The 12,643-nt window shown below is 37.8% G+C and overlaps 3 protein-coding genes across 3 annotated transcripts in view; 2 read left to right on the top strand and 1 right to left on the bottom strand.

The window, feature by feature from the left end:
- The window catches only part of LOC148173882 (LIM domain only protein 3), a 198,102-nt gene that overhangs the window by 32,909 nt on the left and 152,550 nt on the right, over positions 1-12,643 (top strand). The window lies entirely within an intron of this gene.
- Positions 3,876-8,741, bottom strand: LOC148173884 (uncharacterized). Its single transcript, XM_088036762.1, has 3 exons — positions 8,643-8,741; positions 7,517-8,574; positions 3,876-7,473 (listed from the first exon to the last, which is right to left on the bottom strand). Exons 1-3 carry the CDS (start codon positions 8,739-8,741, stop codon positions 3,876-3,878), a joined length of 4,755 nt encoding a protein of 1,584 aa, XP_087892888.1.
- LOC148173883 (uncharacterized) lies at positions 8,740-11,907 on the top strand. The gene is made up of 4 exons (XM_088035719.1): positions 8,740-8,834; positions 10,431-10,576; positions 10,637-11,733; positions 11,788-11,907. The coding sequence occupies exons 1-4, from the start codon at positions 8,740-8,742 to the stop codon at positions 11,905-11,907; spliced, it is 1,458 nt and encodes a 485-aa protein (XP_087891845.1).

Here is a 12,643-nt window from a genome sequence, read left to right as displayed (position 1 = left end):
TGTGAATAAAATAGTATACAAATCTCGCCAAATCTCTGTTTTTCGAAAGTAATGTGGAACTTTTCGCTAATCTTCTACATATTTCGCTTGCGTTTTAAGTTGAATTTTGAGGTTCCAAATAGAATATTCTTAAATTCCCATTTCTTATGTTGAAAATCGGCCTCAAAATTCTACTCCGAAGTCGAAAATTCTCAAATTTTCAATTCTCATATCAGGCAGTGGGGTCAAAGTTTTGAAATTCAAACATAAGTTTCCAAATCGAAATTCTTTGTTTTAAATTGTAAATCAGTCAAAAGCGAAAACTCACAAATTATCTGTTTTAAATCGGTGCTCAAATTCACAATTCCCGAATGAAGAATTCTCAGATTGCTAGTTGGAAATTTACAATTAAACATTGGAATTTGACCGAACGAAGAAACAGATTTTGAATTCGGAATCCGAAACAAAAAATTCTAAAATATTTAAAAATAGTAAAATGGTCAAAAGTCCAGTATTGGAATTTTAAATTTTGTATATTAAATAATCCTATAATTGCATTTGTGAATTCAAATTTTCCAATAATGAGAATTTCTGTTAAATTTTCAAGTCACCAATTTCTAGACAGAATATTCTTAAATTTATAAATAATCTCCAAAGTAGAAATTTCTCAAATTTTCAATTCTTATATCGGTCAATGTCATTATATTTTTGAGATCCAAACGCAAATTCTCAAATTCACGGTTTAAAAATCGAAACTGATTTTGGATTTTGAAGACAAACTCTCAAATTCTCTATTGTCATTTTTTATATCTACAATTCCTGAATGAAGAATTTTTACATAGTCAGTTGGAAATTTACGACTTAACAATCTCATTTGACTAAAGGAAGAAACTTATTTATGTAATCTGAAACTAAAAATTTTAAAATATTTGAAAATTTTAAAATGATCAAGAATGGAGTATCTATTGGAATTTTCAATTTTAAACATTTGATAATGCTCTAACTGCATTTGTAAATTTAAATTTTTTATTATTGAGAATTTTCGCGTAATTTCTCAAATTTCTCTAATCATATTCGTAAATACCGAATTCCCAAATTAAAAATCGATCTCTAAAATACATCTTTGCAGTCGAAATTTCCAATTTTTATATCGGACAGTGACGGTCAATTTCTGAGGCCAAACGTAAATTCACAATTTTCAAATCGAATATTATTTTGAATTCAAAAAACAAAAACTTACAAATTCCTTGTTTTTAATGAAAATCGGTTTCAGTGTTAATTCACAATTTCTGAATGAAGAATTCTTTGATTGCCTTGAAGGTTTACAATAAATATTGGAATTTGAACAAATGAAGAATCTGACTATTCGGAATCCGAAATTAAAAATTCTGATTTTTTTAAATTCCTCATCTGTGAATTCAATTTTTTTTAAATCGAGAATTTCTCTAAAATTCTCAAATGTCAATTCTTAAGCAACTAATTTCCCACATAGAATATTCTTAAATTCCCAATTTCCAAGTGGAAAATCGACTCCATAGATACAATTCTATAGTCAAAAATTCTCATAGCGAGCAGTGGCGTCAATTTTGTAAATTCTCAAATTGAAAATTCTCAAATCGAAGGTTATTTTGGATTCCGAAAACAAAAACTCATAAATACTTAATTTACATTGAAAATCTGTCTTACTTCTTAAATTGCAATTTTTGAATGAAGAATTCTCACATTACCAGTTTGAGATTCACAACTAAATATGTATTGCCCAAATGAAGAAACGTAAATTCACAATTTTCGAATCGAAGATAATTTTAAATTCAACAATCGAGTACACTGAAAAAAATTGAGGTAAATTCACATTGCCATTACATTACTTATCACAGTGATTATTCCATCAAATTTGATGTAAATGTTTTTTTTACATCAAATGTATTGCAAAAATAGAAAAGCACAGGAATTTATCATTATGTTATGTGACATTAATGATTTTATTGTAAAACTACATCACGGTCAATGAAAATTATAGTGTAAATTTTTTAAACATCTGTGAATTTTCAATGAATATGTGAAATTTCGAATTTATTTGTGAAATGTTTACTGCACATAATGTGAATTTACATATCTTGTGTAAAATTACAGAACAATTGTGATTTTTTCACGGAGCATGCGCTTTGTGAACATCAGTACGAGGTTAGGAACAACGTGGTGCGCGGTAAGTAGACTCTTATTATTTTAAGTGTGTTTTAGTACTGTTCGTTTTCATTAGTTTTTATTTAATAGTTAATAGTTTATAGGTTTTGTCTAGGCAATAAGGAGATACTTGTTACAATGTTTAAATGTTCGAAGTGTAACATAAATTTAAAAACAATCAATTTCTACAACATTCACATGCGATGTCATAGAAATCAAATGGGTGTGCGATATCTATGTAAATATGCCAATTGTGGTCTTCAGTACCAAAATTTTGGAAGTTTTAAACAACATATTTTTAGAGTACATAGCAATCCTAAAACAAAAAAACAGCATAGTGTGTCCAAATTTGTCCATAAATGTTCCATTTGCAATTATAAAAACGAAAGCAAATCACTTATTTGTGCACATGTTTATAAGCATCTAAAAATTAATGTCACGTCAGTAAAATGCCCATTTTTACAATTCTGCAAATATGATGTATTGTTCACTAACGTAAATACTTTAAAAAATCATATATTTAGGAGACATCATCATATTTTACCAACAAAGCCTGATGAATCAAAAACTTGTGCTTTCATTTCTCCAAATTTAAACAATTGTACTACTGATTGTTCTGATGGTAATTCTTCTAATTTTGTCCAAACTAACGATTTTATTTTACCAGATAATATGAACAAAAATAGCTTCGAAGACCTGAGCGTGAAATTGTTAAGTTCTGTTTATTTACAGCTTGAGTCAAAATTTTTTTTAACGGATAAAGCTTTACAAACAATTGTAAATATGAATTTAGAGATAAGTAAACTGAATACTCAATTTATATCACAAAAATTAACGGACATGAATTTAAACTTGGATGCTAATATATTCAGTAATGGTTTATTAGAAAAAGCCCATGATCCAGAAAATGGAATTTTGAGAAATTCATATTGCAGGAAAAAAATTTATAAAAATAATTTTAATTATATTGAACCTTCTTGTATAACATTAGATGAAAAATCTAAGTTTTATTATGTCCCAATTCTAGAAACCTTACGTATGCTATTTAAAAATCCATTTTTTTGTGCCCAGTATAATGCAGCAGATTACGATAACATTAACAACAAAGAAAATGATCAGATCTTCCAAGATATCAAAGATGGTAGTATTTTCAAAAACAGCGCTTTTTATAATGAAAATCCAAACGGCATTCAACTGGTTTTGTATCAAGATTCGTTTGAAATTTGTAATCCACTAGGTGCTTCGCGAAAAAAACATAAGATCTTAGCTATCTACGCCATTGTTTCTAATTTACCTACATGGCAACGCTCCCGTGTAGATCATATTCAACTAGTCGCGTTAACTTATGAAAAAGATGTTAAGTTATTCGGATTTTCTAGAATCCTTGAACAATTATTGAAAGACATAAATTCTCTAGAAGAGTTTGGAATAAGTGTTCAATTGGAAAATCAGTTGGTAACTTTAAAAGGATCTTTAATTGCCGTTTGTGGTGATAATCTTGGCAGTCACCAAATTGGTGGGTTTTTAGAAAATTTCAATTTGAGAAATTTTTTTTGTCGTTTTTGCTATGCTAACAAAGTTGATCGAATATCTAGTGCTGATATTTTTTTTTTTTTTTTTTTTTTTTTTTTTTTTTTTCCGAGGAGACCCTTTAAGAGCCGCACGCTGAGGTCTATTGACCCATTGTGTGCAATCCTCGTTTACGGGACGACCTATAAGAGCCCTGTTGTCTTTGCAAACGCCAGGATGCTCTTTATGGGTGCTTCCCGAATCTCAGATGGTTCCAAAATATGAAAATCCATATGTTCCTTCCTCAGTTCAGAAAGATTTGGACAGAGGCATAATATGTGTAGTGGAGTTTCCGTGTCCTCCATACACGCTCTACACATGTCGTCAGTCTTGAGACCGATTGTGTGCATGTGTTTGTTAAGGGGACAGTGTCCTGTGAACAGTCCCACTAATATTCTGAGGTCTTTCCTACAGAGTTTCAATAGTTCTTCACTGCGTTTTAAGTCTGGTCCATCAATAAATAGCCCAGACTGTCGCAGTTCAAGCTTTTGCCATTCCTCCCTGTGGAGTGATTCAATCCACTCTTTCAGGAGGTTTTTCTGGAGGGTTTTCGGAATTGGAAGAGCCGGCTCCGGTCCAAAGAAGCCCTTTGCAGAGCCTCTTTTGGCCAATCGGTTAGCCCTTTCATTCCCTTCGACCCCTGTGTGTCCTGGTATCCAGCAAAGCACAATTTGTTTGTTGCGCCTTGCCAGATTTTGCAGTGCTGTATGACATTCACTGACAAGTCTTGACGCATGTCTGCATGACTGCAGAGCTTTCAAGACTTCTTGGCTGTCAGTAAAGAAGCAGATGTGCTTATTAACAATAGCTCTCTGATTACATTCTGTAACACACTGTATCACAGCAAAGGTTTCTGTTTGAAACACACTGGTATAGATACCCAGTGATGTTGAGACACCGAAATCCGTGCCCCAAATAACAGCTCCAGAGCCTGAGCCCTCTTGTGAGACCGAGCCATCTGCATAACAGATGGTCCAGCCCCCCTGAGTTATGGCTCTTGTTCTTTCACTCCATTCTTCTCTTGAAGGTATTATCACTTCATATGAGTGATTGATCACAATAATGGGAGCCATACAATCTTCCCTCATCTTGAAGATGGGGTTGATGTCTGTCACAAGTTGGGCGATAGCCCAATGTCCTGTGCCCATTGTTGTATTTTTCCACTGCCCTGTACACCTTAACCTAAGGAATCCCGCCGCAGCTGACTCCTTCACTTTGAGGTGAAGGGGAGTAAGCCCCGTCAGTATTTCCATGGCCGATGTGGGAGTGGATTTCATCGCTCCTGTTATAGTAAGGCACGCTAATCTTTGAGCTTTAGCCAAAAGAGTTTTGGCCCAAAGCCTAGACGTCGCGCCCCACCAGACGATGGATCCATAGACTATCATTGGCCTTACTACACATGTGTACAGCCAATGCAATATTCTGGGAGTAATTCCCCATGTTTTCCCCACAGTCCTCCTGCACGCCCACAGGGCTGCTGTAGCTTTTCCAATTTTGTTTTGCACATGAGTTCTCCATGTGAGTCTAGAATCTAGGTGGATGCCTAGATACTTGACCACTGTTTGAACTTCTAGTGTCTTGCCAAAGAGTGTTGGGGCCACATATTGATCCTTTCTTCTCTTGGTAAAGATTACATGACTGGTTTTGTCAGGGTTTACAGATAGTCCTTGTCCTGTGCACCATTTCTCGACCAGCTTTAGAGCCCCTTGTGTGAGCTCTTTAGCCAAGTCAAGAAACTTGCCCTGAACAAGGATTACGATGTCATCAGCATAACCTTGCACATAGACCCCTTCCATGTGCAGTTTATGTATTAAGTCATCCACTACCAAGTTCCACAGAAGTGGAGATAAAACTCCTCCCTGTGGGCATCCTTGTGTAGCGGTGACCTTAACCCAACACTTACCAAGATTTGTGTTGATTGATCTGTTTGTCAACATGGCTAGGACCCATTTTATTAATGTTTGATTTCCCCCATGATTCCTTAGAGCTAATTCCATAGAGTCATAGGTTGCATTGTCAAATGCCCCCTCAATGTCTAGGAACGTTCCAAGAGTGTAATATCCTCCAGTTAGCCCTGATTCAATCTTCATTACGATTTGATGCAGAGCCGATTCTGTGGATTTGCCCATTTGATAGGCATGCTGGTTTGGATGTAGTGGCATATTGCACAGCAACTCCTCCCTAACATGTTTGTCTATCAGTCTTTCCATGGTTTTTAGTAAAAACGAGGAAAGGCTGATCGGTCTGTAGCTTTTAGCCTCGGCATATGTTGCACGCCCTGGCTTGGGTATAAAGATTACCCTGACTTCCCTCCAGCTACGTGGTATGTAGCCGAGTGCAAGACAGGCTCTGAATAGGTGCAGCAGTGGTGTGGTGAGCATATCTAGTCCCTTTTGTAAGAGAGCTGGAAATATCTCATCCAAACCTGCCGACTTGTAAGGCGCAAATGAATTTATGGCCCATTTTATCCTTTCGTGGGTGATGATTTTAGAAGCAAATCTCCACGCCTCCCGAGAGGTGGTGCATTTTCCAATGTTGATACTTTCTTCCTCCTTGGATTCCAAGGAGTTTGGAAAGTGAGTCTGTAGTAGGAGCCTCAGAGTATCCTCCTCGGAGACCGTGTAGTCCCCTGTTTGGGTTCTCAAACACCCCAGACTGACAGACTTGTCTTTTGATAGAACCTTCTGAAGTCTTGCTGCTTGCGGAAAGCTGTTAATCCGCTCACAGTAGTCTCTCCAGCTGTCCCTTTTCCTGCGGTTTACCTCAGATTTGAAGTCCCTTTGAGCCTTCTTATAAAGCTCCCAAGACTCGTTTGTTCCCGCAAGTCTTGCTCTATTCCAGAGTTTCCTTGCGGTTTTCCTTAGCTTACTAAGCTTTTCGGTCCACCAAGGGGCACTGTCAGTCTTACGAGATCTGCGAACAGAGCAGTTCTCTTTGTAGGACTCCACAATAGCCTCGCTTAGTACCTTGGACAGGGTCTCCGCTTCGTCGTTGCGACGGATTTTACAAGAGAGTCCTGAGACCCTGAGAGCTAGAGCCTCCTTGTAGGAGGCCCACTTTGTCGCCCTCGGGTCCCTGTACCCTTCTGTCTTCTTCAAATCTCTTTGGATGTCAAACCGGATGTATTGGTGGTCCGATAGACTTAGCTCCTCCGATACGTGCCAGTTTCTTATCTCATGCACCAAGTTTATTGAGCAAAGAGTAATATCAATTACCTCACTCCTCGTCTTTGTGACAAAGGTTGGTTTGTTGCCCTGGTTTAGAATATCTAAGCCAGTTGTGGCAAGATACTGCAACATGGCGTCTCCTCTGGGGTTGATGTCCGAGCTCCCCCACACTATGTGGTGCGAGTTGGCATCACATCCGACCACGAGAGGCAGGTTGCTTTTCTTGCAGAATTCAATTACCTCCATCAGCTCTCTGGATGGTGGTAAAGTAGGTGAATCATATGGTAAGTAGGCTGAGCACACTACAAATGGTCTCTGCCTACCCTCTCTCATGACTGTCACCCGGGCCGCTACCACATCTCGCGAACACAGGTCACTCAGAAGAAGTGCCTGTATTCCCGATGATATGAATAGACAAGCCCTTGGTTTGCAATCACTAGGACCTGTAAGCACAGTTCCTTTGTTATTGCACAGGCCCCTTACCCGCCCCCCTGTTAACCAGGGTTCCTGTAGAAGCCCAATGTCTATGCACCACGTGGTTACCTGCCTACTGAAGCAGGCACTGGCAGCCACACTATGGTGCAAATTGAGCTGCAGGAAGGAAAGTCGGTTCCTACTTAGGCCCCTGACCATCCTTCTCTGCTTTTTCCGAGGGTCCCGCTGAATCAGCGTTCCCCTCGTTAGCGGGTTCCGCCTCGCCAGCGGTCCCCGCTGCTTCATCCCTACCTAGCAGCCTTACGGTTGCCGGGTTGAAAATGAAGAATGCTCGGAAGTTATTCCTCCGTAGCATCTCTATTGATGGTTGCCACAGCCCAACCACCAACCGAGTTGAGCTAAAGCCCACTCGTTCAGAGCCGTAGATCACCCAACTACGCGCTCCTAGACCTGGATTCTGTGCATCAAGTAGGCCCAGTATCTGCTCTGGGGTCTGGGGAGGCCCCTGAGTGACCACTAGAGCCTTTCTTGGCTTAGGCAGGTCTGCTGAGGGTGTGTACCTCAGTTCCAAACCTTCGAGTTGTAGGTCCCGTATTACGAGCCCTAACCACTCTCTGGTTCGTTCATCCTGACACTCTGTGTGGATAGCCCCTTGCCGGAGCCTACCACTAACCAGGTGTGGGATGTGCCCATCCTCACTGGGCTGCTCAGACGCTCTCATGAGCGCCTCATACAACCTTTGTTGTATGGCTTCAAAATGAGCATTTGTGAGTTGCCTCGCAGGGAAGCCCTCAGGGTAAATGCTCATTTGAAGAGCCGGAGCCACCGTCGGAACAAAAGTGTCCGCCGGCTTAGCCCGTTTGGCGCGTTGACCCGCGCTGGGAGGGGTCCCGGTAGATTCCCGTCCCCTTTTGGAGCCGGTTATCTGCCCGGTTCTTGTTTTTTCAGAGGAGCCCTTGGGGTTAGGCCCCACGTATGGAGCCCTACCTTTTTTGGGTCCTTCTGGTTGTCTAGACGGTCCCGCTGAGCCCTGTCCAGCTTGAGAAGCTGCACGGTCCCTGCGAGCCCGTCTTTTTGCCGCACCACTGCGGTTTTTTTTAATTATTTTGAGGCGGTCCACGTCCCCGGCTAAGCTCGAGTCCGTGTCCCTGCCACTGCTAGAATTTGAATGTAAATCTTCGTCCATGAGTGTCCCACGAGTACCGGAGAAGGGAGGTCCGCTGCAGTAGAGCTCCGCATGCTGCAGTAAGAGGATTTGTGTACAACCGGAGGTCCTCTGGTATCCGGAGGTCACCGTTCAAGACTCACTGACGCAGAGCCATTCATCCCTTGAGCACGGTAGATCACACCTTGGGATTGCGTTGAGCTGTTCTTGGCTTCCATTCTCAACCGGGACCGTTCAGACATGGGTGCCCCTACCAGGAGCACGGCTCCCGTCCTAACCGACCCCAGAATCATTGAACTTACTGGGCCCTTTCACCACGTCGAGGTGACAGCTCGGTAGAAAGGGTAGTGCTGATATTACATTAATTGAAAGCAAGAGAACTGTCGAATCATACAAGGCTGATTTTAATATAGCTATGGCTACAAACGATAATTATCGTGGTGTGAAAAATAACTCGCCGCTAAATGATCTAAAGTACTATCATGTTTGTAATCCTGGATTACCTCCGTGCATCGCACATGATATTTTTGAGGGAGTTTTGCAATTGGATTTAATGCTTGGTCTCGACAAGCTTGTTTCAATGAATGTCATAAGCTACAGTGAATTGAATTTTCGTCTCAAGAATATAAAATTTGTTTTGCATAAAACAGTAAATTACCCCGTTCTTAAGAAAGCAGAAAAACTTCCAGGTACGGCTTCTCAAAACATGTGGTTTATTATCGTGTTTCCTTTTCTTTTTTACGATAAAGATTTAAGTGAGTGTGCAATCTTTAAAATGATTCTTGTTTTAAGGCGAATTATTTTGCTTTTAATTGCTTTCAAAATTTCAATAAATCAGATAGCGCTTCTAAGAAGTTTAACTTTTGAATATATTGAAGAGAGATGCGACATTTTTCCAGCAGAGACTCTCAAGCCTAAACATCATTATATGGTCCATTATCCAAAATTAATCCAGCAATTTGGACCATTGAGGTATCTTTGGACGTTAAGATTTGAGAGCAAGCATCAATATTTCAAGCAGGCTATTCGTCATTGTTCCAATTTTAAAAATGTTCTTTATTTTCTAGCTCAAAAACACCAATTGTTGCAAGGTCTGCACAGTACTGAAAAAAATTTATTTCAAAATTGTGTTACTGCAGATAGTGCTACTATTTATGACAAAGGTCACTTCAATGAGGAAATAATTGCCAGCATTGAAAGGTTTGATAGTTTTAAAAACAAAAAAATTCTCATATGTGAAAAGGCACTATTTCGAGGAATAACATATGAATCTGGAATGTTAGTATGTCATAGCGTAGACGAGTATTTGGCGTATGAACTCTGCAAAATAAAATTGATTTTAGTCAGCGATGATTACAGTATTTTGTGGTTTTTGGGTACTAACAAAAAGATTACATATTGCGAGAACACTGGATTGTACGTTGATATGGAAACTGAACAAAATAATGCAGAAAAGACAAGTGAACATTTTGTTCTAAGCATCAAATCTCTACTTTGTCCGGAACCCGTTTTATATAGAATGTTAAGTCCTAACAAATATGGATACGCATTTAAATCGGCACCCCTAGAATTATAAATTTGTAAAAGTCTGTTGTTGTATATCTGTTGCTACAATTCTATTTTAATAGGTATGCAGTAGAAAGTAAGAATAAAAAATCTGACACCTTTTAATTGATGATCGCACTTCCCAATAACTATGATGTCTTTGTCAGATTTTTTAATATGAAATTTGTATTAATTTATAATTATTTAATGTGTATTAATTTAGTATGTTATCTACATTATTATACTACATATTTGTATCGATCACTTATGGACATGTTTTACTTCCGGACCACTTACTTTTATGTAACTATTATATTATGATGTATGTAGGTATATATTTTTTTATCTATCTACCTATGTATTCTAAATATTTATTTGGTTTTTAGAAATAATTGTGAACATTCGAAGTTCTCCATCGGTATTTTAAAGATGAAGCATTGTTTTAAAATTTGGGACAGCGCCAGAGAAAAGAAAATAGTCATTGTAGTGGACGAAAGCGATGGTGACGTGTATGATAATCTCATTTTAAAAGGTATTCAATATTATTTTTATATAATATGTTATTATAAATTTAATTTAATTTAATTTTTAGCATGTTTTAAGTTGGAAATGAACGGGTCGTCCATTGTACTAGAAGACGATGGAACTGTTATTGATGAAACTGACGCATTGATAGCCATGAAAGATGAAATATTAATGCTCCTCGCCTCAAAAGAAAAGTGGACACCGCCAAAACCTACATCACTTTCCACGTCTAGTACTGTTACTATTACTTCACCAATAAGTAGCTCCCGATCTGATATTTCTGTGGTACCAGAGATTACAGAATTAAGTGATGATCCAGAGGAAACAACGAATACAGCTGTCATACAAGTATTTAGCTGTAATATGGAATATTTGTGGCCGAGTTTTGTTATTCCATGGCAAAAACTGCCAGCAGACATGTTGGCCAAATGCGTAAATGGAGTCCGAGATAAACATGTCATACTTGAAGCCGTTCATTTAGTAGTAAATGAAATGAAAGCCATAAAGGAAGATATTCCATCTAAAGCTTTCAAAATAGTCGCCTGCAAGATGGTGAATAAATATCCTGCGACTTTCCAAGACGTGGACGAAGACGGGGTAGTTCTCGGAGATGGTTCGATAACTCTCAAAACGAAACTCCAAGAAAGGTACAATTATTTAAGACGTCCACACAAGAAAGTTAATCCCGCACAAGAAACTCCACCTGCGCAGAAAAAAAAAAGGAAAAACCAATTGGCAGGTTCAAAAGACTGGGCTCCAGTTCCACACGAAGATTTTGATTTAAGTCAAAATAATAATCAAGAAAGGCTAAAACATTTGCCGATTGAAGATGAGGAATTTAAGGAGCTCATGATAGCAACTTATCCACAACAACGACAGTTTATTAATCGCCAACCACCCCCAACAGTTCCAGAAATTCAAAGGGAATGGCCAGTCCTCTTCACAGAGAGAGGAATCTCTGACCATTTTTCTCGGTTAACTGGAACATCGATTGATGTCTTAATCGAAATTATGAAAGAAAAGTCTACAAAAATAGTGGAATTTGGGAAAACTAAAAAACTGATAGACAATAAGCCGTCGAATGACGACATTTCAGCGATGTTTCAAGTTCTTGGAAAGTATTTTAAAGAAGATATCTACAAGTATTTAATAATAGATGCTCAGGTAATTAAAAAAAGTGTCCCCGATTAAATTACATAAACCTAATTTTTCCAACAGACAGACAGATGTCCAGATATATCGAAGGTCACCATACAGGAACCATTTCTGTTACAATGTGGTAAGATTTATTGCTGTACAACTTTAATTTCTAGTTACTATGAAACCGATACCTACTAGATCTTATTTAGTTCATTACTTATACTATTAATTCCTACCAAACCTACTACTGCCTATTTTTTACAGATTCCGAATTTAAGATTGTGATGGAGGAAATGGAAGTCCTTAGTGTAAAAAATTTGCTCCACGGTATAAGCTGTTGCCTGGGGTTATATTTTAACTTCAACCTTCAGTATCCTAGGCAGGTTTCCACAACATTGGAATTTTTACAAAGATACTTTTTAAAAATTCACCCGGACAGCGGTACCAGGTCAAAGAAAGTAAGCTCATCAAAAAAAAAAGTGATTGGTCTTATGACAAAACTTCGAGATTTATAATTAACTTAGGCTTCTTTACTATTAATATATAATATAATAGTTTAACGAGTTGACTGTCAGGAATAATATACGAGCATTCTGAGATCGTATACAGCGGCTCTGGCAGTCAAGCCGTTAATTATTTTTATTAATTATTATTACAATTAAATTTATTTTGTTGTTATTTTTTGTGTATCTTTTTTTTAAATAAATATGTCATATATATAATATGTGATATTTATTAATTCATTCCTTTTAGTTTTATCACTGGAATTTTACACAATAATTATGTAAAATTCCATAGTAATTCTGCATAGCGAATATACAGATTTTGTGTAATAATACACAAGAAACATTCACATTTTATGTAATATTACATAATAAATATACAAGAGTTTAGGTAAATTTACAGTATAAAACCGCTTGTAAAATACATTGTA

This window comes from Gnatocerus cornutus, chromosome 5 (assembly GCF_029298725.1).
Source record: "Gnatocerus cornutus isolate USDA-ARS CGAHR chromosome 5, icGnaCorn1.1, whole genome shotgun sequence".
Classification (NCBI taxonomy): Eukaryota; Metazoa; Arthropoda; class Insecta; order Coleoptera; family Tenebrionidae; genus Gnatocerus; species Gnatocerus cornutus.
This window is presented reverse-complemented; position numbering and strand designations above follow the sequence as displayed.